At 44.1% G+C, this 26,940-nt stretch overlaps 1 protein-coding gene across 1 annotated transcript in view; it reads right to left on the reverse strand.

Moving 5' to 3' along the window:
* The window catches only part of LOC126522984 (glutamate receptor ionotropic, kainate 2-like), a 262,608-nt gene that overhangs the window by 65,337 nt on the left and 170,331 nt on the right, over positions 1-26,940 (reverse strand). Inside the window, exons 8-9 of the mRNA XM_072288943.1 lie at positions 13,296-13,511; positions 10,686-10,931 (exon numbers count right to left, since the gene is read on the reverse strand). Of these exons, the coding sequence (XP_072145044.1) occupies positions 10,686-10,931; positions 13,296-13,511 (462 nt within the window). The remainder of the gene's footprint in view (positions 1-10,685; positions 10,932-13,295; positions 13,512-26,940) is intronic.

A 26,940-nucleotide genomic window follows, 5' to 3' on the forward strand; every position in this document is an offset into this window, starting at 1 on the left:
ACAAAAGAAGTAAAAGCAAAACACACCCGCGCGAACCGGGAAAGCAATTTACCCGCTAGTTTCAGGCTCCACATGCAGCTGGGTAAGGCTGTAAAGAAGCGTAGCAGAGCCATCCCAAGTTTTCGTGCTACGTTCATTTCGTACACGTCATCAATCTAGTACATACCCCGGTGTTTTTGAAATAGTACCTTGATGCCAGGAGACGTACCGTGGACATCGCGTGGTAGCCACGGATACAACAAAAGTCGGACACTCTCCTAATTCATCGTCAGCGCGTTATGTAATGCTTCAATTGTGGTTTTCTGCTGTGTGCCAGGCTCAGCCTTTACATCCCTAGAGGTTATGGCTGGCCTGCAATTTATGCTCCTCTACTTACTGAAAAATAAAGATGTATTTGCATGTATGGGAATACAACCAATATTCACGTATATATACCCTTAAAGCCATGCGAGGCAACTACTAGTTTATGGTACAGGACTTCTGGGCTAATTAGCTCTGTGCAACTTGAATGGACATTTTCTTATCCTGTTTCACTAGCAATATTCGCGGAAAAGCTGACACGGGCCGTCTTTCTCACTCTCTATGACTTCGACCTACGAGGCTGGTGTGAAAAAGGAGCGTGCGACATGTATATGGAACAGCGAATTGAAAACAAGAACGCCGTGATTGTCTTTAACGTTTCATTTACCTTCCGCAACTTGTGCTTCCCTTACGCCGTACACGACCTGCCCAACTCTATTTCATCTTCCAAATATTGACTATAATATCACCCACTTGAGTGTACTTTCCCGTTCCCACCACTGTCTTCCTGTCTTTTAACTTTACGCCTAACATTTCTCTTTCCAGCACTCGTTGTGCGGCTCATAATCTCTTCTAAATCTTCTTTGTTGAGATTATGCTTAAGCTCGGGTCTGACTTCGATGCCGCCTATTTAAATACATGTAAAACGCAAAAATATGTTTCTCAGATAATCGTTAGATATTTTGAAAATACATTTGGTGCATTTGAGCGAGAAAGTTATATTATATTGAATCTTGGAAGCGGAATATCAATTTAGGGCCTACATATTTTGACAGAAATTGCCGTAATTTGGTTGGGTTGAGAGAAACAAAAGCATGAAGCTTACAAATATGTAACTCTGCATCAAGAACAGATATCGCAGTTCTCCAAAGCCCAATTGTTAAAACATCCAAAGCGGACATTTTCGATACATCTTTGCAGTTTACGTATATATGTTAGAGTGTTTACAAGAGCTTTGCAATATTCCTACAGTGATATTAGCGATATTATTCACAGGAGAATATATTATATCAATTTCGTGTGCTTCAGATGTACTATTAAGAGCTTGCTTGGGGGGTTACAGAGTTGCAAACATGACAGTTTTGTTTCCTGAAAATATCAGGCCTCCATATAGCTTACATTTGGCAGAGGACAAAACGGGTGCTAAATAATATAAACAAGACTGCACTTTTAGTTAGTAACGTTTGGACATAGCAGGAACATCTTATCGCACGCTGGAAACATCCCATGCACCGGGCGGCCTAAATCTTGTACGTACCGGAATGAGCAGAAATACTACGGATGAGAAGGAAGTTCTTGAAATGTAGCATACGAGAAGGAGGACGAGGTGTGTTTTGGTCCGCCATCATAATTGTGATCCCGCTTGCTGTCTTGATGCGACTAGTTTAACCAAACCTCTTGTTCGGGCGTGTCCCCATAGCAATGTACAACAATTTCTTTTTAGTGCAGCTCGAGGAATTAAGCTACTGACTCATTGAATTGACAAAAAAAAAAATAAGAAGAGCTTCTCTTCAGCGCTCACCTATTGTATAGGCGAGTTCGTTGGCGTTCAACCGATCAATATAAGAAATCACACGGCGTCTATTGATTACCGTTGAGGCGTCGCATCGTCCTACAAATGGTGTGAAAAAAGGAGGTTGTTTTACGGAGCAGGGTTGGCGTTTTCTTCTCGAGCACCCCACTCCTAGGGACCCGAAACGCCAACACAGTACAAACGATGATTGCCCGGGTTAGACCGAAGAGAGCGGCCGACATACTGAAACCGTGAAACCGCGCCAAGGTATATTAAAGCAGCATTCTTCGTGCTTTCGCCTTCAACTTACTCATAGTTGACGTGCACATGCGGTATGGTCATGTGGGCCATTCTCTTTCCAGAGTTTTAGCCCTAAGGTGTAGCTCGCTTGACGCCCATCCATATTCGGCGTTGCTGGAGTTTGACTGTTATATTGCAGCGATTGTTACTATGTTAGTCACTTTAGTGGACAGAGGTAAATAACGTCAACCCCGTTATTTCTGGCGGTGCCAAAAGCACACTTTGTCATGTTTCCCAGAATGGCCTACTCAGTTTATCCTCAGTCTAGCGGTACGCCCATAGAGTCCGGATATGCCCTCCTGGAGGCGTCGCGTACAGATGCACGCGAACAGAAGAGAGCATTCATAACGCACTGACAAACTAGAAGTAGGAAAAATAGATTAAACGAATCCACTTGTAGCGACAAAGAGTCAGTCGCTGCGCCGCGAATTCGCGCAGGGAGCGAGGGAAAGGCTTTGTTTAATTACACAGCGAAATGCTACCTGGGAAAACTTAGCTTGTGTTGATTGCCACCTTTGTGATATACCTTAAGCTATAGAGCGCTGCTTCGTTAGTTGTGAAAATGCGATAGTATTTTAGAATCTGCTTTAATAACTCTCAATGAAGACTTTGCAATGAATCAGCATCTTTGATTGCATCGCATGAAGATGCCGCGCCATTTCGCATGCTTTCCCTACTTGGACTAACATAGTGTATGGAAGGCGCGCATGTTGGACCGAAATCCTGGGCCCATTGTCTCTTGTAAATTTCAGATTGCCCAAATGATTGGTCACTTGTAGAACATGTGTAACCTAACATAGTTTCAACCGGATTTTTAACACATCTTGAATGCCTGTCGTTGCCACTCTTTTAAGTACACAAATGTTCGTAGTTTTGTTTTTATGTTCCAGTGTGTACACATAGTGTATATATAGTGCTTTGTAGGTTTTGCTCAGACCATCGCTGTGTACTGTGTTGGCTAGTACTCGTACAGTCATTGCAAACAGCATTACACCTAACAAAATAAGTGCCATGTAAGAAAAAAAATACAATCGTGGCGAAGAGTAGGGGTGCTGCAATTGAGAAACCCGTGTGACGCGGATGCGATTCCGTCTAGCATCGGAAACCTTTAAAGGATGTTGCTTTTCATTGAAAGGCACCGTGAACAAGATTTAGCTCACATTTTCTGCCTGCGCTACCTTCGGGGTCGGCTCAAAGTGAAGGTAGCGTAAAATGTATTGGGTACACCTTTGTGATCGCACACGTGCGTAAATATGCGATTTGAAGTGGCAGCCTAAAGTTCTCTATTACCAGCCAGTTCCCTGAATAGTAAAAAAAAAAAAAAAAAGCTTGCACGGGCACTCGTACAATTTTTTAACCGATGCGCGTCATATCTTCGCACCAGTTTATCCTGAATAAGAAACACCTCGCGACAGGTGACCCCACCTAGCGAGTTCACCAGTGCGAGCGAATAAATGTGTAAGTTTACTACTCAAGCTATACGTGCTTCCAAAAATTTCATAGCTTTTATTAAAAACAACAAAAATAGGAAGGCCCGGTTCCGCCGCCCCACGCCAAACGACCCCCCGTCCTGCCTTACCCTTCTCCCGAAGAGTTGCACGTGATGGAAGGCGGCGCGCTTCCTCCCCCCTTCCGCCATTGCGTGTTCTTGATCGATCCGCGATCGCCGGCTCATCCTCACGCGCTTAAACTCACACATGTAGCATACGGCGTGCGGTGACGCTTTTATCACCTGTGGGCTTTATACGGAACCTCACGGCAACAGCGACGCCGACGGCAGAAATTCCCCTGGAGTGCCGATATAATTGCTATTGTAATAAAAATTATTGCACCTGGAGTGTGTACGTCGTTCAAAATGAACAAAGTATAATGAGAGCTTGCAAATATTAGTGCAGTATTAATGAAGACTTTGATGGAATATCAAATGAGCGAACGCGTCAGGAGTCTTGATGACAGCGATTTCGATTCCACAGCAATTCTTCTTTTTTTTTTTTTGCAGCCTGTGCCATCCCGAGAATTAAAATCTAAAACGAAAAGGTTTAGACAAGCTTTCAAGCGTTCGGGGTTTTAGTGAGGGTTCCGTTTACTCGAAGAAAAACAAAACGTTTTGACGTCTGGATAATCAAATACGATTTTTTTGTGAGGTTCTGGCACGTCAAGTTTCCATGCGATGGTTTTTCTCTGTCTGTGTGTATGTGTGTGAGGGGACTTACAGATACTTTGGCATGATCGATTTCAAATTAGGCTCTCTGTAGTGAAGGAAAAGTGTCATCCTTTCCAAAGAAAATGATCCGGAAAGGCACGTTCGAGAACACACACTGTCGGAGGAAAGTTCACTCTTAGGATATTATGGGGGATTGCCGAAGGAGATAGGGCTCACACCTGCCACCTCAGTCAATGGATATACAGCAGAAAGGTTTACGCTGATCCCCATAGCTTCGTGTTTTGTCGCGGAAGTTACTGCCGGAAGCGGGTTAATGTCCGCTTACAACGGCTATTGCTTGAACGCTAAGTAAAAGCTCGTCCTGCTGACGAAAACAACTAGTGTGCGCAGACGATATGCGCGGACTCGCTGGCCCCACAGTTGGTAAAAGTTTTTTTTTTTTTTTTTTAATGTGAGTGAGTCATATGGCTTCAACGAATAACTGAAACAGTTACATTAGTTACAAAACAACGAATGCGGCCTATGAGAAGTATACACTTTGCGACTGGCGTAAAGCGTGGTGATAGCTCACTGCCGGTGGAGATGAGCCGCTTAACACGAGACCACGGATTCTATTCTTGGCTGTGGAGGCCGTGTATCTTTGAGCTCGAATGCAAGAATGCTCATGGACAGTATTTAGTGCAATGCTTTTTTTGCCTAAAAATTCAGGGTTTGGCGTCGCTGGTGCTCAGCGCTCGGTATCATCTCTGTGTATGCTCGTCGATGAAAATACGTTTAATAGATCTCAAAAAATATGTCAGAACAACACGTACTCATATATTATTGTTATTATTATTATTATTATTATTATTATTATTATTATTATTATTATTATTATTATTATTGATAAGCTATCGATATATAGGCACATTTGTTTTCTCTGTGGCAAGTCTAGGATTCTTGAGCTATAGCTCTTCGCAACATATTGTCATTTGCTTGAAGAATTCAGATTCTCTGGCCCCTTCACTATCGCAAATCTGGCAAGTTTCATGACGCAGGTCTCCAAGCCAGTACTTCTGAAGGGGGCAAGTTGACACTATTTACTGTAACCTCAGCAAAACTTTTGATGTATGCAATCACTCACTGCTTCTTGTCAAGCTTACACACTTTGGCATTAATTTGGCAGTTGTCAATTTCTTGCACCTTTATCTTCGTGATAGATAATGTTATGTTAATGTTAATGGTTAGTTGTCCTCTTTGTACACGATAACTAGCGGCGTTCCTGAAGGATTAGTATTGCCACTACTCCTTTCTAAAACATTTATTAATGACGTTCTTCGCGCCAATTTAGAATTCTTCTATGTTTCTTTGTACATCAACATTCTTAAAGAAATGCATGCTGTTGACGAATGTAGCATTCTGCAATGTGACCTCTTTTCTCTGTCTAAACGGCGCAAAGGTAATAACGTCACGTTGAATGCTGCTAAGACTAAAGTTAAATCTTTCACTCGCAAAAGAACAAGCATTTCTTTTTCTTACTCTGTGAATTCGGTACCATTGCGTATGGTCTGGGAGGTCAATGATCTCTGTGTACTCTCTGATACAACGTTCTAATTTTTCTGCTCGTACTAAACGCGTTGTAATGCAGGGTGTGCGCTCTGTGGGCTCTTGCAGACTATTGCGAAATTCGATTCTCCTAAGCATTTTAATTTATTTAACCTGCTCACGAACAACCTTGAAGTATGAGTGCGGATGCACATAGAAACAAAAAGATAAAAGAACGAAAGGTAGGAATGCAAAGCTAAAGCAATAGTTATGGGATAAAATACCTGACGAAAAACAAAACAACAAACAACTACATAGCAACCATACAGCAAAGGCAAACGATTACGGCCGGGAGCACAGACACGCAAGGAGAGAGAAACTTTGCGCAAACAGGACAGAAGCGCAGTTAGAAAGAAGGCTCAAGTTAAAGAAGCAGAGCTCGAAACAGAGAAAGAGTCAGAGAGAAAGAAAGAACAGAAATAAGACAACACGCCTTGAAAGATACCAACATGGTAAAAATGACAGTTATACAGACTTTTCATTCTGTGACGAAGCAGGCGTATGCAAAAAGAAGCATGGATGTGGAAGAGCCTATGTTCTCTGGTGATCGCCTGCGGAACCCGCAGTGAAACATTCGCTGCCTAGATCCGAACATATAATAATTCCATTAAATATTTTCTAGGAACGAGCACGTCGGAACGACTACGTCTGCAGCTAAGTGAGGGAAGTGTATGATAATTATCGAAACTTGAAAAATTTTTCGTACCTAAGGTCCAAAAATGTTGTTTATTTATACTCACGAACTTTTATCTGTACACGCTTCATTAGTAAGCTATTTGAGTTGCTCGTACCATTACAAGCCACAGAGACGTGTACAAGTAATGGGAAGCATGTGGATGGGAACAATTTCAGGGAGGAAAGTAGGATACGGAAATGTCTTGTAAGTCTGCAGATGGAACCGAGCCTGCTCAGGCCTCGCGATTCAGACAATGAGGATAGATCGGACTGCAGAGCGCAGCAGTCCTGAATATTGTGTATCACCTTAAATATTTTGATGTCATCATTTGCGTGCGTGCGTGTGTGCGTGCGTGCGTGTGCGCGTGTGTGTCACCGTCTCCACAGCGAAAAATTAAAATCAAATCCTGGCAGCGGAGGCCGCATTTCGATGGAGCCAAAATGAAAAAAAAAAAGAAACGCCCGTGTCCTGTTCGCTGGGGGAACGTTAAACATCACATGGTGGTCAAAACTAATCCGGAGTCCACCACAACGGTGTGCCTCATAATCCGAGCCGACCGTGGCTTTGTTATAATCCGATCGTGGTTTTGCCACGTAAAACCCTCTAATTAATTCAGTCAACACTTACGCGAAACAAGGTGGCAGCACCTAAATGTACACGACGTAAACAAAGAAAAGTTCAAAACTGAAGACTTCAGCGACTTAGCTTCTCAGGTTTGTCGAACTTAACTATTCTGTTTAGTGGACTGGCTTCTGCCCATAGTGTTATATTGGCAGTACCACTGAAATCAGTTTACACGCTCGCAAATCACAAGTGAAATATTGGTGCTGATGCACAATGCAGTTCTCATGTGTGATAATCGTTCTAAGCTTCCAACAGACAGAGGCCATTGCTGAAAGAAACTGGAACTACAGGCACGAATGAAAAGCTATGTCAATACGGTTCAAGTCTAACGTTTATAGACGTTGGCATAACAGTCCATAGCAATGCGCTGGGCAATTTTGGCTGCCACGCCACCGTATCCGCATGGCAGAGATCGGTTGTCTTTGAACGGAGAATAAGCCTGTTAACTTCAATACAACGCAAATCTTTTCGTAAAATTTTCTACTTCGCCTATAGCTAAGTAACGAACGCTGCCTTTTTCATGTGTGAATTAAAAATAATATAAGAAGGAAATAGAAATTTGATCCCTTAACAATGGAGCAAATATAAAATATGCTTATTTCACAGATAGGACAAGGTTACCTCTAAATTCAAGCTCAGTGCGAAATTAGTTTAAAGTAATTTGAAGCTCGGTGAACGTCCCTAAGGTGCCGTATAGTTTTTTCGTCTTCTGCAATGGTATATAAAAAAATCATGGACAACTGTTGCTACGAAACACTGTAATCCCACGAGTTCGTATAAAAACAACCTACGAGATTACAAAAGGGAAAGGCTAAGAGTAACGTAACCTGTGGCTTTCGCCTTTGGAATCACCATTAAAATGGCCGTGCACCTTTATGGGTGATTCTTACAGCTGTATTTTCGGCACTGACAATGAGGAGGCAAGCATTTTAGTTTTTATTTCGCTGATACGATAGTAAAAATCACCTAACCTGAAGTCGCCAATTATCTCCCAAAAGCCAGTTAGCTTCCGCCACAACAATTTCGACTCATTGTCTATTAGATTACTGCTTCCGAGAGAAGATCATCTGAGGAAATACATGTACTAAAAACATGTACTAAAAACGCACTAAGAGAAAACGGAAAGCACGGGCTCAATGATGGCGTCACTGAAAGCGAAAAAAATCAATTTTCCAAGCAGCCTCTTTCTACCCAAGTGAAACTCCTCGTTTTAAGAGGGACAAGGTTGCTTCGAATCAAGTCAAGAAGTTGTTCAGTGTGCATTGAGAGAACAATGAAATAAATAAAACTACACCGGACTTTCTAGGGAGAGTCGCGAACTTAAATACCGCGCTCCCATTTAGTTCTCTGGCCATTTCAAAGCTTTGCTCTCCATTTGTGCCTTCTACTTTAAAGAAAATATGCTCAAGCATCGCGGAGACACTCAATAGAACAAAGCGGCCGAGCATTACCACATCCTAACAGCGGCGCGAAGCTTCATTTTTGTTTTATATTTGTCATGGCTGTGATTCCGCATAAGTGAGAAAAAAAAATGAATTACAGCAAGTATAAGGGGTACTCAAAATTTGCTAAAAAGGAACCTCGAGTTCCGGGCCTTTCTTGTCGACTACCGCAGCGTTGTAAGAAATAAATGAAAGAGCGGAGGCTGGCCCAAATTCAATTAGAGCTTCAAACCGCTTAAGGCGATCATCGATCAGTGGGCGTGCTGCGGCCGAGTAATTCATCTTTTCTCGGAAGAGTACGTGACACCAGACTCCTGTTCGGAGTGCTCCATTACACATAAGCCCGAAGAAGCTAAGTGACGGAAAGCTTTAAGTGGTTGCTCGGAAACAAAATATTTGAAAAAGAGCATCAGCAAGCGCCGTCCAGTTTAACGGCCACTTTGAAGGAGACATGAGAGGATAGCAAAATAACTTGTAGCTGCAGCGCTGATCCAAAATATAACGCGGTTGCGAATCGACGACGAAGTACAAGTAGACTGTGTCGTGTCAACTTCGCTAGAGAAAACTGCCGTTTAGACCAATGCCAGCATCGCTCAGACGAAACGCTTTTGAAGTAGCAACGCCTTTAGCATGCAGCTGCGGCGATTTCGACAAGCGAGAAATAATTGCCCACGCCCAAGGGGATCGCATAACATTATGGGTGTGTCTCTTTACGCACAGACGACGTATAATGTTTGACGCACACGAGGACGAGAGAGGAGGAGCAATGAAAGGCAGAAGACAAAAATGTGAGTGAGTGAGTGAGTGAGTGAGTGAGTGAGTGAGTGAGTGAGTGAGTGAGTGAGTGAGTGAGTGGGAGAGTGAGTGAGTGAGTGAGTGAGTGAGTGAGTGAGTGAGTGAGTGAGTGAGTGAGTGAGTGAGTGAGTGAGTGAGTGAGTGAGTGAGTGAGTGAGTGAGTGAATTTCGTTCGGTCCAGAGAACACGTAGGGGAGACCCCGCGCCACCCGGCTAGTCCCACTTAGGGACTGCCAAGCCGAGCTTGACGGCCCGCCGCGGGCCCTCTGGACGGCCAGAGTTTGGTTGTTAGGTTCGGGGCTGCCCAAGAGGGCAGCCCACCTATCCTCGCTGAAGGAGGAGCCGATGGCTTCGCAGTCCTACAACACATGATCCACTGTTGCCGTTAGTCCACAGGCAGTACAGTCAGCACTGGGACACCTTTCATGGTATATTGCATGAACAACCGCAACGTTAGCATACGCACGGGCTTGTAAAAGTCCCAAGGGTCACCGCCCGCGCCCTGCATAAGGCAGGGCGCCGGAGGGGGAATACCCGTCTTGACAGATAGAAGTGTGTGGTGATCTCATTGAACGGGAGCAAACGTTCCCCGCGGCGCAGGGGGACGGAGGAGGCGCGGTCAGTGAGTCCTCGCACGGCCTCGCGCGCGCCCTCGTTAAGGTTGGAGGGAGACCCTCAGTCGACCTCAAGTGAGCGGGAAACCAAGTGAGAGAATAGAGAGAGGTACGTTTGGTGCTTTGGAGAATGCGGAAGGCCTGAAGGGAGACCATGCAGATTTGGTAGGCTATAAAACGCTATATATTGCCTCTTTGCAAACCAGAAGTCTTCCGAGCGACCCTATGCTGAGGAAACTAGAAACGGGGTATAGAAAGATGAGAGAGAGAAAAAGAGAGAGAAAGCGACAGCAGGTGGAGAAGATGAACAACACATGAACAACGGCATGACGCTTTGCATGTGCACATAGATGTGGATGGCCTACTGAGGAAGGCTGCAAGCTTCTGCTCGCTGCCGCCGTCCAAGTTATTTTAGCAATATGTTGGACATATATATATATATATATATATATACATATGTATATATATATATATATATTTATATATATAAGTGACCTTTTATTCACACTCTTGTTGAACGCTTTGAAAGCTTTTTCACAGGGGTATTTTAGGGCTTCTGTTACGCTGCTCTGAGGAACAGCTTTTTAATGTAAATAACATGGAGTTTTGTTTAATTGTATTTCCCACCCCACACATCCCTTTTATTTGCCACCTCTCACGTGGCACAGCTCACCCTTTCGAAGACCTCCCGCACCAGTCCACTCCATCGGCCCTCGCGCGCCGACAGCGTCCCGTAGTCGGAGCCGTCTGCCGACGCGCGTATCTCGTACTCGAGCCCAAGCGCCGAGGCCACCATGTCCAGCAGCTGGACGGCGAAGCCCGTGTAGCGGACTCGCGCAGCAGGCGGTGTCGACGACCCGTTGACCGATGGCGGCATCCTCCCTCCGTCGACGCGGTGAGCTATCACGTACGGAGGGTGCTGGCCGGCGGCGCGGAAGTAATGGCAGTAGGGGAGTGGGGGGGGGGGGGGGGGGGGGGGGGAGGGCAGAGAATCGAGCGGCGAGAAAAGAAGCGCGCCAGAGATGGGATTTCCCGGCAAAAAGAAAGAAAAAAGGGGTGGGGGGGTAAGGAGTAGGGACGAGAATATCCATGGGCAAAGGGGAAGTGAGGAAATCCGCCAGGATGGCGCAGCAAAATGCATGAGGGAGGAAAAGGAGAATAGAGTAGACGGGGAAGAAAAGGCAACAGAAGCCAAACAAACGGAAGTTGGTGGGGAGAAACGAGGAAGTGAAGAGGTGCAAGAGAAAAGACAGACGCCTCGTGTAAGTAAAATACTCTGCGTTGTCGGAAAGGGTGGCGGATTTTTGTTTGGTTCTCTTTTAGATGGAACATTCGAAAGTAGATTTAAATCACTATTCACCGTCGGTTTTCATTTTTGTTCTCGTGATGAAGCTGCTTTCAAAGCGAGTGTGGCAAGTAGCAGCCATCTGCTTACTGCTTTAAATATTTCTCCAGACTCGCTTCCCGCGCGTTATCGCTCCCCTTCTCAGCTAGCTCTCCATCTATCTGAACCGCCATTTAAAACACTTCGCTTGTTTACGAACTCAAGCTTTTCAACCTAGCAGCAACACTCATGAAATACTTCGTGCTGTCTTTCCCCTGTATGTTCCGACAAAAGTCTCTTAGAAAGTTTTCGCAATTGTTCAGTCTCTACTGCAGTACACTACAGTACATTGAGTACACACTCGGTGGTGGTGGGTACTTATCGAGTTCTCCGGTTTTGTTTGCTTGAGGAAGTTATCTAATGAGCTTTCCTTCTGATTTTTTTACTTCAACCAAACATGCGAATGGTTAAGCGCGCTTTTGTTTCCGAAAATTAAGCCAAATGATGTGCACTTTTATGCGAGGTTTACTTTACCTAGCTGAAGCAAATGAATAGAAGCCGGCATAGGCACCTATATATAACACAACATATGAATAAACACAATGGAAGCAGTGCATATTTCAGTCGCCGGCGAAACAGTCAACTGCTGTGCATGCATTCACCCTTACGGCATGTCGCCAGACGTATTAGAGAGAACTTTCTAGTTTCGTGTGCTATAGTTGTGAAGTAACGACCCTTACAAAACAAAAAAACAATTCCAAAATATTTTTTGCAAACCAAATGCAGATCCTGACACACGAGAATCAGACGTCGACTATAGTACTTGCCAATAGAAAACTTACTACATCCTTATTCATGTTGAACAAAGTTCAACGCCCGAGGGTAAACCGTCGATAGAGGGCTGCTGCTTGCATTATTCTTTTTTTTATTTTTTTTTACAGGAGATTCAGCTTCCATGTCTCTCGCAATGATGCAAGTGCACTTCAGCTTGACTGAAGATACAAAATAATGGGAGACATTTGTACGCGGGGACGTTTTTTCAACTGACTTGACTAAGCTTTTCACAGAAATGACGCAAGAGTGACAGTTTTACCACAACTTTTGCGAAGCCTACATAACAAGCGTTCTTTTAGTCACGTCTCTATTGTTGTTTATTTTTCTTTTTGCTGTCAGTCGATTATACTTCTCCTAGCCAGGTGACGTGGAGCTTGCTTACGTCTATAGTGGACCGAATAAAGTTGTTTCTCTCTCTCTCTCAGTCATTGTGGTCCAAAAGTTATCCCTTTTGCCGCTACCACTCACCATGCGGAACATCAAAAGTATAACAACCGCGCATCCATCGCGGATTCTAAGAAGTTACGCCATTTCTGTTGTCTCCCATTCTTCCACACTGCCCAAACTTTACGCAGGCATTGTTTTCTCTTTCTCGGGCTATTCCAAGCAGGCAAGAAGGTCACGTCTGTCCCACTTCAGCCCTGTGACGCGATTTTCGTGTTCATTTACACTTCTTTTCTTCTTTAAACAAGGCACCTGTGAGCCCCACTACTCGCGTCTCCCGATGCTGTCGCCCTACGTCCACTCGAGCGTATATTCAAACGCAGGTGTTTATCGTGTTTAGTTCCTCCTGGCTGCTCTTAGACCAGGAGCGTGCCACAGCCTTCTTCCCTTCGCGTCAAATTCTCTTTCGTCCACTAGAAATCTTGTTGCCTGCATTGTTTTGAGGCACTCTGCTTAAAGGCAACCTCCGCAGGCAGGTGTCACGTGTCAACTGCATTTTCTCTGTAGTGCTGCGTGCCCCCGCCTCTCTCTCTCTCTCTCTTTGAATAACTCATTTTTGACAATTCTTGCGGCACACGGGAAAGAAAAACTAAGCCCAGGCGTGCACGTGCAGTGGCCATGGTTCACTCTGTTGGCGTGGGCGGGGGGCCAGTAGTGATCGTCTTACGTCGGGACACCTACGACGATGGTTGTGACGCGGAGGAGCTGCCGGTGTCTCAGGTCGGCCCGCTCTCTGGACTCGCCGACTACTTTGAGCCCTTCCGTTCCCGCTGTGCCTGAGGCATGGGTTGACGCCTGACGTGATGGCGGCCGCGCCGGGAGGTGCAGGGGCGGCGACAATGTGGATCCCGGTGGCGTCACAGCTGTCAGGCCGATGTCCCCCGTCCATGCTCCCCCCTGTCGTCACCGGCACAGCCGCAGAGGAAGAGAGACGAAAAAAAAAACAACAACAAGGTAGTGAAGGTAGGACTAGCTATACACGCTGCCTCATAGAGTGAGGCCAAAGTAAACGCGTGCCCAGTCGCTGTGCCGTCAGTGTCAGATGTTTAAAAGGTCCTTGTCTGAGTAGCTCTGGCTTTCAGTGGACAGTTTATTGTGTGTCGTGTAGCTGCGGCGGCGTTCCAATGACATAGAAAGTGAGTGTACCTCTACTCATATGCAGTGAACTGTCTGTTGGCCGAAGGTAGGACAGAAATAGTGACTGCATAGCAGTGAAGCAGTAGGCGGTAAACATAAAGGGACCTTTTTAACATTTGGCACAACCGGTAACTCATGCATAAGAGCGGGAAATACACTAGGCGCCTATTGTAGATTTACGAGCTTTAGTTATTATTTGCTTCTATCATAATGTCCGCTTCTATGGAGCACCTCCGTTATAAAACCTAAATACAGTACCAGCGGTTATTTCTTGTCAATCTGAGAAAGAGAATTCTAATGCAGGGCACCTGTGTCACTTTTCTTTTCGTCACGGGAACGGTTAGGTAATAGGTAATAGGAAATAGGAAATAGGTTAGGAAAAACACAACTTAGCAGGAATAACTGACCGAAACGACATGAAGGATTCATTAAACGTAGCTGTCGTTAACAGAGAACAGCAGAAGATAAAGACACAACAAGGGCACATCAATACGCTGAATAACGGGTAAAGTGCACGAAAAGTGAATAAAAGAAGGAGCAAAACAGATACAAAGCCTTGTCATGAAAGTAACGCATACAGCCTCCTGTCAATTGCCGCTAGCATCTTTCTCGCATCCCTCGTTACGTCCGTTATCTGCTGTATAAGCAAGCTTCGAACCATTACAGTTTTACGCAGTAAATCCTTATGAAAAGATGCGTGAAGAGAAATCGCGCATACAAGGTGGTGTGCGCTACAAGAATGCGTAGAGCGGAACGCCACAATTTCGAAATAAACGAGAGAAGCAAGGCAGGAAAAGTGGGTAACTGTAGCACACCAAAAACGAAAAAGAAAAAAAAGGAAGCAACATTGGTAGAGACTGTAAATCACCATGGCAACCACTATGATACGCACGACGCACAATCTCATATTGCTAACTTGCCAGCCTTTCGTGCATTTATCTAGTTGACGTGATGGCTTTTATTTCATACTTTTTATTTTATGTTTCATGTTCAACTTCAGTGGTGTATTCTGTACGTTTCTCGTGTGGACAAAACATATGTGTGTCAAACTGGCCGATGTCTTAACGCTAGGCTGAAAGAGCATTCCAATTCCACAAAAGGAATTGCACACACATATTGCAATGCGCGTAAGAGACTGCACCTCCCAAGGTAAATGCACACCCAAGTTTGACAACATACTACAGTCTTTTATAGGCACAATGATCTAACAACAAGATGAGTTGTAGAGGCTCACGAGATAAAGAAAAAGGGGGCATGGCTTGGCAGTCATGCTTCTAAGCGCTTTAGGACACTGAAATATCTTTTTTACATACGACCTAACATATGGAAATTTTTTGCGAGCTAACATCCATAAATAGTCATTTTTATTTTTTGTATTTTCTTTCATTTGTTTTCTTATCTTTTTTTTATGCCTCTTGATGACGCATAATGACATAGGACATGTCGGGTTTATATAATCTCTAAATAAAATTTCAGTTGCAAGTAGTGCCCTGCCCTGTCTCTTCTTGTTCCTTAGCTTGTGACCCAGTAGTTCGCGCTGTGAATTTAGGCAGGCTTTTATTAGCATCACGATAAACTGCGATAGCGCTGGTTTAAGCATTCCAGAGGCGATAAGTGGAAATAAAGCTTCACGATGACAATGATGAAAGTGACAACAACGCCAAAGGCGCAGCATTATCGGTGTGTCACTAGCATGTCCATTTCAGGCCTAGCAATAATTCCGTCGTTATAGTGGCAGAAACATTTATTGTGAGAGATCTGCTTTTCCCGAGTACCAACGTTGCGCTTTTCGTACAGTTTTGCACGGCATTCATCACGTATTATTAGTATGCATCTGATAAGCTGGACGACATCACGCCGAATATTTACTTTGCGATTATCGTGCTGCTTTGCTGGTTTGGCCACAACATCCGCAATGGCCAGGTTTAAATGCTACAGCAGTGAAGAGCTTGCAACTGGATTTCTTTCGTTCACTCATCGACGCGATCGCATGCCCTTTCCATAACGTCATCATCGTCATCGTGTCACCATAGACGCCAACGCTTCATCATCATGCCACTTTCCCATCCACAGTTTCATTCTCGCCGTTTTTCGAAAGAAAAAGTTTCACCGGAACTCATGGAACTCATGCCTTCGCGGTTCTGTAGAGCTGCAGGACGGACGCGCTAACTACTGAGCTAAAGGGTAGCATTTAGGCTTGCCTATTTGTGTGGGACCTCGTGCGTCACGTGCACTCTGAGACAAGTGGTGTTTGTGCAATTATTTCAGAGGCAACAGTTGCCAACACGGTAGCAGACGAACACAACACTGCCACATCGCAACGAAGCGTTTGAGAGCGAGAGAGAGATCTAGAGAGAGAGAGAGAGAGGAAAGACACAGAGAAGTGGTGAGGGGCAAAGTCCCGACATAAACCAGGAACTCGGAAGGCCGCCACGCATTCGGAAATAGGCGTTTGAATTTAACATCGTTACATCGGTATCTTACGAAAACGGCAAAAGCGCAGTACTTCAGTAATTGCCTTACCACGTCGCATTATATGGCAAGGGGGACACCGATGGACTCGTCAGGAAATCACACTGTACAAAGAAAATAATCCTGTGATCACGTTGTCTAGCTTGAATTTTGGATTTATTTTAACACGTATATCTTCGCGCAGCTCAATGGAGGAGCAGTGGTTTGACGGTGAAGATGCAGTGATGCAATTCTTTCTACATGAAACTGACCAACACGTAGCAAGACATCTCCCCCCGCACACACAGACAATAATACATTGATTTTGACTGAGCATGGCATACGATAAAAGCTTTCCGTACAGGATACACTGCTGCAACTTCTGCGGAGTGTTGATGTACATATTCAATACAGAACGTAATTTTATCACTTCCTTCATGAGTGATCAAAATACTCGGCAGAGAGAACATTTGCGAATAAACTGGGAACTAAAGATGAGAGAATAAGCTACTTGACTAGAACGCCTTTTATTATACACAAAATATTTGAACATCGAGAAATGAAGCAAATGCCACAAGACGCTAACATTTTCTTAAAAACTTCATTTTTAGTGGGCATAAGCTTAGGTGTAGTGTTCGTGACTGATGTTTGTTGTAAGCAGTCGTGTTTTTTGGTGTTGTCTACTGTGAACTGCTCTCAAATTGGATTCGTGTTTGGACCTTATATTTATGCTATTACATGGATGACTTCTATAGCAAAGGGCAATGACTGCAAAGTGTACTACGCCTTTGTGGGGCAACATACAACTGTCAGGTGCAGATACAACGATCCATCGCGGAAGCGTTATATTTATTGTAATGTCGTTTGTTGTCAATTCTTGAATTACAAGCTTTTAGTAGAACATAGAGAAGTGGGGTAGTCGAAGTATTTTCTACCTCAGCTGGCCCAGCAGAACTCATTTATAACAGTACTGAACAGAACAGAATTTGCAAACAGTAGAATTTCGATCGCAGTAGCGGCAAAAGTTGCTTGTTTGCTTGCTGTTAGAGGTAGTTGTCATAAAAGAATCAACGTAGCTCCTTCAACATAGGCGAGGAAACGGATTCTGAATGCTACGGTAGTGGTCTGTAATCGAAAATGTAAGCGAGAAGCTATTTCGGCCACGTACAAAAAGTTATGTGTAATGTGAAAGCACGTCTTCAGCGGTTTTGTGGGTTCGTCACTTCTTTAAGCTGTGTCGCTAGCAGTGCGCATAATTCTAACTCTGACTTGCGGCAAGAATACGAAATAAAAGGAAGCTCGCAATTCCTAGTCAAAAGATCACAAATCCCGCTGCCCTGTTTTCATCGCTTTTTCAATTCATTCTTCTTTGAAGTCATGATAAAGAAAGAGAGAGAGAAAAAGGGAAGCAGCTTTGTAGACCAAAGCTGATCGCAGGCGACACCCTTAAGAGAGCTTGACTTCGTCACCATCAGAACCCATTTAAGGAAGCCGCTGCGGCAGACAGGGATAAATGGCTTGCCATTGACGTCTGAAAAACCAATTGTTCTTGCAACTACATGCGTCAATTTATCGTGGCTCACCCCTGAGCAGAAGTTTGTCCAGTAAGGTTACGCGAATGTCGTGGGTTAGTGACTTGTGACATTAACGTTGCCGTTACATTAATCTCTTTTTCACAATATTAATGGCCAAACCAAGGCATGTCGTTCATTTTTCCGTTGCGAGTGCAATGTTAAGGCAGACAGCCTGGACATGGGAACGGTGTTTTTTTTTTTTTGCTTGCTGTAAAAGGATTGGCACGTCAGAGCCGCTAAATCAATATCGTCATTCGAGACAGCCTAGCTTATACAAGTGGAAGATGGACATACGATTACTTATTATTGTGTTTGCATTTTTTATCTGTCCCACCTTTTCCTGGTTACTGGCCACACTCACAGACTACTGCAGTGACACCTGTCTCTGCCACAAATAAAACATAGTTTCTGTCTGACACCAGCGCCATAGTAAAACCCCACTTTCCTCGATTGCCCACTGGTGTGACAAAACGGGAGCATCAATCTAACTGAAATAAGAGTTATTCTTGGCTACTAGTTGCGTTTGCCGCGTTTGCGGGAGCATCAGATAAGACATTCGACAAAGTTTTTTTTATAGCGCTCCTTCTTAACCAAGCAAGAAATATGAGCCAACATTGGTGATGTACAAGCAAGGATAATTAGAAAAATAAAAGTTTGTCGCTATTGCCGAAGTAATCTGCAAACTATAGTCAACGAAAGTGTGCTACGGTATTCAGGTGCGCCAACGCAACAGGTTGTGGTTTCGCGAGCGAAATATTTCAGTTAAGGGTAGCCTGTAAGAAAAAGTCATAGCCCGTCACGGAATCGACTTTCGGAGAAGTTATTTTCTGTTATACAAGTGGCGACTGTGCTAGGGCATAGTTCGGGGTGCTTGTACCTTCCCCATTCCTGCAATTTATATTTTGTTCTTACGAAATCAAGAGAGCGGCCACCATACCACACAGAATAATAAACAAACGATAAGCAGTGGTATGACTGCTCTTACCAAGCAAATGTGAAGCTCACTCAAGAATTTTTATCCTTTCATGAAGAATCCCCCTCTCTCCCCCCTGTGTACGTTATAATGTTACGTAACCCTCACCAAGTTATTATAACGCCATATATAGCTTCAAGTAGAGCGTTCTGTAGAGCTATCAAACACAACTTTAAGAGGCTCATTCGCATATGCCTATATACAGTACCAGCAATCACGAAGGTTCATTATGGGTCTACTTAGGTTAAGGGAAATATTAAAGATATATTCAAATATTCAATCTTGTGTCGCGGCGCATTTCACAGCAACGAGTACTTGAGTAGCCCATTGCTATAAATGGCGAAGAGGCCCTTTTCCCAGTCTCCCTAGTTGAGCTGCTAATGCCAGAATGCGACAAACAGCTCAAAGATGGGTATCAGACTCGTCGCGTGGTGACAAAACTTTCTGAGCGCCGAACCTAAACTCGTTGCAGCTTGCAGCTTTGTACTAATTTTGAGTGGCGCAGCTGCAAGGCATTTATTTATTTATTTATTTATTTATTTATTTATTTATTTATTTATTTATTTATTTATTTATTTATTTATTATACATAGCTGCAAGGCCTAGTAGGCACAAGAAAAAGGAGGGGGAAAATCTACAATATTTGCAGTACAGGACAAGAATAGAAAATCAAACTGTAAGACATTGTGAACGGCGATATTGAAGTTAGTGGTGCGAGAAATTGAGACTGTGGAGGCGGGAAGGCGGTTCCATTCACTGACGGTTCTTGGCAAAAGGGAAGAATGGTACAAATTAGTTCGACAAGATGGCACTTCAATATTGTGTTGACGTTCGATGCGAGACGAGATGTAACGTAGTGTGGTGAGAAGATTTTCCTTAAAAGAGAAGGGTTAAAGTAATATATTCTATGAAAAAGACAGAGACGAGAGTACTTGCGACGTAAGGAGAGGTCAGGCAGGATCAAGTTTTCTTTTCGTGGACGTGACGCTAGAATGACGTGGCTAATTTGAGAGAATAAAACGGGTGGCGCGGTTCTGATGCTTTCAAAGGAAATGGCAAGATTGGCGTGAGCAGTGTCCCATATGGCACATGCATATTCTAATTTTGGACGAACGATTGCTTTGTGTAGAGTAAGCTTGAGAGAGATGGGTGCTGGGGCAAAGTTTCGTCTCAAATAGCCTAACGTTCGGCTTGCATTGTTAGTGACATATTCAACATGCATATTCAATGAGAGGTTGCTAGTGATTTACAGGCCAAGATACTTATGCGAGTTAACAACCGACAGGGCAGTGCCATTAATGGAATAAGGTAATATATCCCAAGACGTAGAGCTAGAAGAGACGCGAATACTTTTGCATTCTGTTGTGTTAAGCTGCATTAGCCATTTGTTGAATCAGTTGGATACACCATCTAGGTCGTCCTGAAGCTTACCGGGATCACTAAGGTTAGTTATTTTGCTATAGATGACACGATCGTCTGCGAGCAGCCTAATGGTTGAATTATAGATACAGTCAGGAAGGTCATTAATGTAGATGAGAAAAAGCAAGGGACCGAGTACCGATCCTCGTTAACAGGACGTTACAGAACAAGGTCTAGACGGAAATTCGTTAGCGGTTACATACTGGGTCCTGTTAAAGACGAGATCCTTTAGCCATGAAAATACCTTCGGGCCAATATTAGGAAGGGAAAGTTTAAAGATCACTAAATTGCTAGAAACAGAATCAAAAGCTCGCGAGAAGTCCAGAAATACGCAGTCGCTGTCAATTTCTTTATCCGCGTTATTTAGGTGAATCGTGCGTAAAAGAAACGAGCTACGTTTCACAGGAACATAATTTCTTAAAGTCATGCTGTGCGTTGCTAAAGAAAGAGTTGGTCTCGAGAAAGTTAATAAGATGTGAATAATTTATATTTTCCGACATTTTACTTGATATGCCCGTTAAAGAAATCGGTTGGTAATTATTAGAGGAATGGATGTCACATGATTTATGGAGAGGAACTACCTTTACCACCTTCCAGTCTTTAGGCAGGGCAGAGAGCCGTAAACACTGGTAAAATATCTCCAACAAAATGATAGATGAAACCAAATCAATGAATTTTAGCATTTTTGAGTTTATGGAGTAAGGGCCACAGCACGAAGACATATTTAGATTGTTGATAAGTTTGCCAACGCCCGCCCAGTCAAAAAGGAAGATGGAATCCATAGGAGAAAAACTTGCGTGAGATAAACGTGGAACAGCAGTTTCAAGCGACTGTTGAAAAAATGAGAAGGTGTCATTCAAGATATCACATCCCTCGTGAGGGAAAACCGGCACCTCAGGTTGAATTAACTGCAGGACAGTCTTTTTGGTACCTGTTACAACAGACCAAAACTTCCGTGGGTTAGAAACCAGAAACGATGGAAGAGTATTGCTGAGAAAAGTTTGTGTGGTATTAGCTAATGCAGTTTGGCTCTTAGAAAGTCTTGTCATCATGTGGCCAATTCCTGTATTTCGCAACAGCTGAGCCGGCTAGGGAAGGCCAGTTTTCCTTAATCCACGATTACCTCCGCTTTGTGAAGGGCTTGCAAAGAAGATAAAGAAAATCGATCTCCCTCAGCAGCAGAGTCAAAACGAAAAATAGAAATTACCCGTTATTCCTTATGCGCACCAGATGCGGCATGGACTGAACAAAATACCAACAAGTATCAGGTACAAGTTATGTTTTCCGCGAGAAATCGGTTAAGTATGGTGCGTAATCTGGTCAACAAGCCTCGGCAGGTCTCGACAATTTTGTTACAGATCGAGCACACGTGGCAGTTCGCCCGGTGTTCAGTAAGGGGTGGTATACGCAATACCGCCATCGTGTGGCAAGGTGTACTATACTGACCGACTGGGCGCTGCTGAATGCTCGGCTTAGAAAGCACCACGCTGCTGTCAGGAATTTCCAAACACTCAAATCCGCCCGCACGTTGCAGGCGCTGCCAATGCGACCCCCTGTTTCCCCAAACCACAGCGCTGTTCCAAAAATGAAGAGAAGCTAACCAACTGAAAGTCGAGGCATATCACATGCACATAGATTCCGCCTCGTGTGTTATTCAAACGTCTATGCCACCGCATCAAAAATAAACAGAATTTTTCAATGGCCTGATTTCGCGGCACCCTTGCATAGTCTAGTACGTATGACGCGGACTAAGCGTTTATAAGGACTTGTCAAGCAATAAACCATCAGTTTTCTCCCAGCGCTCAGCCCGTCGTTCCATGGCTCTCGTCTTTGTCGCGCTGCACATAAACGTAAAAATGTTTACCTACCAACCGGCCCAACTTTTTTTGTTGATAATGCAGCCTAAAACTACGTACAGCGCAGATAGGAAGCGATGCGACACATAGCTGGTGTTTTGCCTCGTTCAGAGAGCATGTTAGGAACCTTGCTTCGTTTTGTTTGTTTCTTAGCCTACAGAATTGACACTGAAGAATTTTGTGTGGGGTCATTAATTTTTTGCCTTGTTTACCTTCTTGCTGCCTTGTTGTGTGCTTTTGTTTTACACTAAATTCTTCATGCGTTATGACGAGCACTATTCCTTGTTTTTTTTTTTATGGAAGAATTAAAGGGAAATAATAAGTCTAGCTAGGTTCAAAGATTAGGCTTCTGTAATACGGAATTCGCCTTTTGTAACGGTAGCAGAAATTTTCTCAGTGAAAAGACGGCGGAATTATGAATCGGAGTGGCGCCACCTGCGGTAGACTATGGCAGCCCTCTTATTACATCAGCACTTGCTGATTACCAAATATTGGCGCAGAGGGAGGTCATGCAGACATTACGCAAACTCGTCTGTTTTGGCGCAGTCGGTTCAAACTGAGACCCAGCTGCGACACCTTGGGCGGCACTTTTCTACGATTCATGAAATTATGGGGTCTTACGTGCCAAAGCCACTATCAGATTATGAGGCTTGCCGTAGCGGTAGACTCCGGATTTAATTTGACCACCTGGGGTTTTTTAACGGGTACCTTAGTCTTAGTACACAAGTATTTCTGCATTTTGCCGCCATCGAAACACGGCCGCCGTGGCTGGGATTGGATCGCGCGACTTCGTGCTTAGTATAGCGCAACACCGTAGCCACTAAGCAACTACGGCGTGCCAATTCTCTGCGACAGAAAGATATATGTTGACCCAGAGAGCACTATGATATATTCCTATAGAAATATTACCACGAGTTAGCTGCACATAACATTTTCCTTGAGCGTCCCTTTTACGTGTAGTTTTAGTTGCCTACCTCGTGTGGTTCGGCGTGGGGGTCGCTGCTCCTTCATTCGTCTCTTACTCCAAACAACACCTGAACAGCTGGGCCGCCGGCAGGAAATAGAGCGGCAGTTGCAAACGCTGACGTCACGTAATATAGTGATGCAATTACAATGCGCTTAAGGTGAAATCAAGTGCGTTGAAGTCTGGGTCGAGATCTGACGCATGATAACAGGTGACAACGAAAATATAAACGGTGGAAGTTGGATAGAAAGTTTAAGGGATGTTTGCTGCCTACAACCGAGGACGAAAAGCTGCTGCGAATTAATTACCGCAGTTTAAAAAAATTCTTAACTTGCGACAGAAGAAAGAAATGTTGCGTGCTCGCCTTTAGTACAATGCAGTTACAAGGATACTACATTACTTGTAGTAAGATCGCCGTGAGACTCGCACGTTCTCGCACACTGTCCGCAAGTGTCCTACTCGAGTGTGATTGAAGAAAGACGGTTACCCTGTGCGAAAATTCGCTGCGTTACCGGAATGCAAAGACGCGCGCTTTTCAATCTTGAGGGCAGAAGAAAAATGTCCCGCACGTAGAATGCACCGACGTTTCTTGTCCGTAAAGCATAAGAAAGAAGTCGGCCCCCTTCCTGCAAGCCGAGTTCTTGCGGGGAAATGCAAATAATGGACTCTGCAGCGCACCTGTCAGCGAACAGAGGTCAGCGCGCCCCTCGCGTATCTTTACGATTTCTCGGGGTTTCTTCTCTTTAGGCTTTCATTTTCTTCTTGGAATCGTTTTTTTTTTTCCGAAATACAAACAGAATGCTAGGATAAGGTGTTCTTCTTTTTCTTTCTTTCTTTTTTTAAATCTATGCTACAACCTATTCGCCCAAACGCTCAGAACTAACAAGAAGAGGCTTCAACCATGACGGACGCTACATTTTTGTCCTCCCTCCGTACTCCCGACGTCGGCGCTGGCCCAGCGAAAAGCGGAGATGTTCCCTCATCCCGCCATCCGGTGCATCAGCGATTTTTCTCCGCTGCCGCGCACCACGCTCGGTAGGCCTCGCAAACGATGAGCGCGCCTCCCTCCCCGCCTGCGGGGTGCTGGAGCGTGCCTGAAGCTTCCCTGCTCCCGTCCGTGCTTCTGCTCTTTTCGCGCTTAGCCGCATGCATCAGTCCCGACTTCCCCATCTGCCTTCCCCCCCTGCCCCTTCGTCTTCGTTGCATCTCCCGCTTCCAACTTTCACCCTTTTATCTTAAAGAAATATCTGTCAGCGCGAATTTTCACACCGGACGTAAGCATAGGGGAATGTAGATTTCTTTTTTGTTTACTTTGCGTTTCCTGATTACTGCGCCGGACAGCCTTTTTCTTGAATTTCGTAAACAGAAGTGAAGTCAGCCTGCTTTGCATTCAGCGAGAAAACGATTTATTAGCTCACGCTGAAGTTTATTTCTAAAGGCTCGAAGCGGGCGCTACAGCCAGGTCAAATAAACAGAAGGCAGGATAAATCAAACCAACCTAAAATATTTCATAGCTGTAGGACAAGTAAAGCTGGAGCGAGATTTCAAGGATGGCATAAACAAAATCAAACGCCACATAGGCACGAACTTTACAGAAGAAGTAACGTTACTTGAATTAGGTTACTAACGTTACTAGAACTAGAACTGTAAGGCTGCAGATGGCACAGTCCTATAGCACGTTTCCGACAAGGTCAGCAATGCTTATGTAACGATTGTTTCGCTGCTTACTGAGAAGTCTATCAAAGCAATTAGAAAGCAGTGCAGCCACTGTAGACAAAATTAAGCCAGCAAGGATGAAATATGCCTGGTTTGTTCCATACATTATTATGATTATCATTCTTTGAGAACTTCATGCGTTTTGGAGGGGAGGGGGTACCTTTCTGCCCATCTTTCTATCTTGCTGGGTCTCTAACCGTTTTAGCCCTCACTTCGGTCGCTGAATAGTCCATCGTCTAATGGGCACAGCATCGAAGTGCCTTGCTGAGGGAACAGGATTCCCGACCGAAGTCGGAATAACTTAGATCACTGCGTATGTGCCCCTAGGTATGTGTCTCTCTTCTATGACAAAAAACTTCTTCGAAAAATCTCCGGTGCTGGGTGGACTTGAACCCCCGACATGCACAAAGTGTCCCAGCTAACGTTACCTAGAGTTCAGAAATATGCGAATGCCACGTAGCGGGACCGAACCAGGGCAATGTTGTTTGCCGTCGCTTGCAGATACTCAGGACTATATGTTGCATTCCGCCTAATTACATGATACATCTTAATTAATTAATCAACATCTCAAATAATATAGTTGAATGAAAAGTGTCAATGAGAAAATTGTAGAGCGACATGAATGTCTCCCGATACAGCTTCATGTTTCTCAATACGGGCTACATAAGAGAGTTTTCCGGAGCGCGAAAGAAGCACGCAAATTCAGGCAAGATTGCCCCGCGACTGGCCACTCGAGGCACTTTGTATGTATTCGCGGGCTTCTTTCACACTGGAAAAACAGTTTTACGTAGCACGTATTGAGCAACAAAAAGCTGTATGGGGAGATCTTCATGTCGCTCTACAATTTTCTCATTGACACTTTTCATCTAATTATAATGTTTGAGAAGTTCATTAATTAATGAAGACTAATTATCTAGTTAGGCGAAATGAGAAACATAATTTAAGTATCTCCGAGCGACGGCAAACAACATTATTGTGGCTCTGTCCTGCTACGTAGCATTCGCATATTTTAAAACTCTGGGTAAAGTTAGCTGGGACACCCTGTATATTAAAACAATCTCCTCGGTATATGCCTTTAAACCGGGAGCATGCACAGATTTTGTGGCCGCGCCACTAGATGGCGCACTTTGTTAATGGACATCGCGATAGAGAAACCCAGCTGCATAGACATTTCATATATGATGAGTTTCCGTGGTAGCAGTAAGGAGTTTCTCTACATTGATTCAATGTTAATGACATTACCACCGACATTCATAGTGAGATATGTTCTGCCGGTTTTTTTTTATTATTCTCAGGGAAATATATTTTGGCAGATGTTTACAGAGGTAGAATTAAAATACGTTTTATTTTCAACAAGATATGAATATTTATTTATTTATTTATTTACCTAAACACTTTCAGGGCCACTATAGGCATTAATGAGCGGAGTGGTTAGCACTAAAAGAACCTAGAAATGGCCGTCTTGAATAAAAACTCGTCGGGATTGCTGGCTATGGAGGCGGGATGTGGTTAAAGTCCGAGGCAGTCTTCGATATGAAGGACTTTGCGCACTGGCTTGTGCGGCAGCTGGGCACGTGGACTTTCGGACTGTGATTAATGCGGGCTGAAATGTATGAAGGGGCAGCGACAAGCTCAGGTTTTTTCTCTGTAATATAATGGAAAGTTTCATGAAACAGGCATAATCGAGGACCTTTCCGTCTAATTGCTAAGTCAACTCGTGAGAATGCTTGATTGCTGACACGCTCGCGTTACGGGCATGGTTGCGGGCATATCGATTTTGAGTTCATTTAAGAAATTAAGAGGGGTAGAACAGGGATCCCAAATACATGAGCCGTAATAGTCAAAGTCATGCTCATTTTTTTTGCTTTGCTTTATTAGAGGAAGGAGAGGGTCAGGGGGTTATCTTTTACCGAAAGGAATGCATCGACAGCGGGAGATACGAGGTATGCCAGTCTGAAAAAAAATGACAACAGGTTTGTTCTGTGGGCTACGTGTAAAATAGGCGTATGATTACTATCTATTCAAGTAATTTGATTTTCTGGTAGTGTATAGCTGTAACTTCAGCTTGATTCGGCCAGTCAAGTTTCCATACCTATATTAATTTATACACGTGTCTTGGAGCTTCATTCAACTGCATAAATTAAGGAATGATCTATGAAAATGTGCCAACAAATCATCCTGAACTTTGTTGCCTGGCTGGGAAACATTCGGTCAGGAGCACTTATTATGGCACGCT

This window comes from Dermacentor andersoni, chromosome 6 (assembly GCF_023375885.2).
Source record: "Dermacentor andersoni chromosome 6, qqDerAnde1_hic_scaffold, whole genome shotgun sequence".
Taxonomy (NCBI): domain Eukaryota; kingdom Metazoa; phylum Arthropoda; class Arachnida; order Ixodida; family Ixodidae; genus Dermacentor; species Dermacentor andersoni.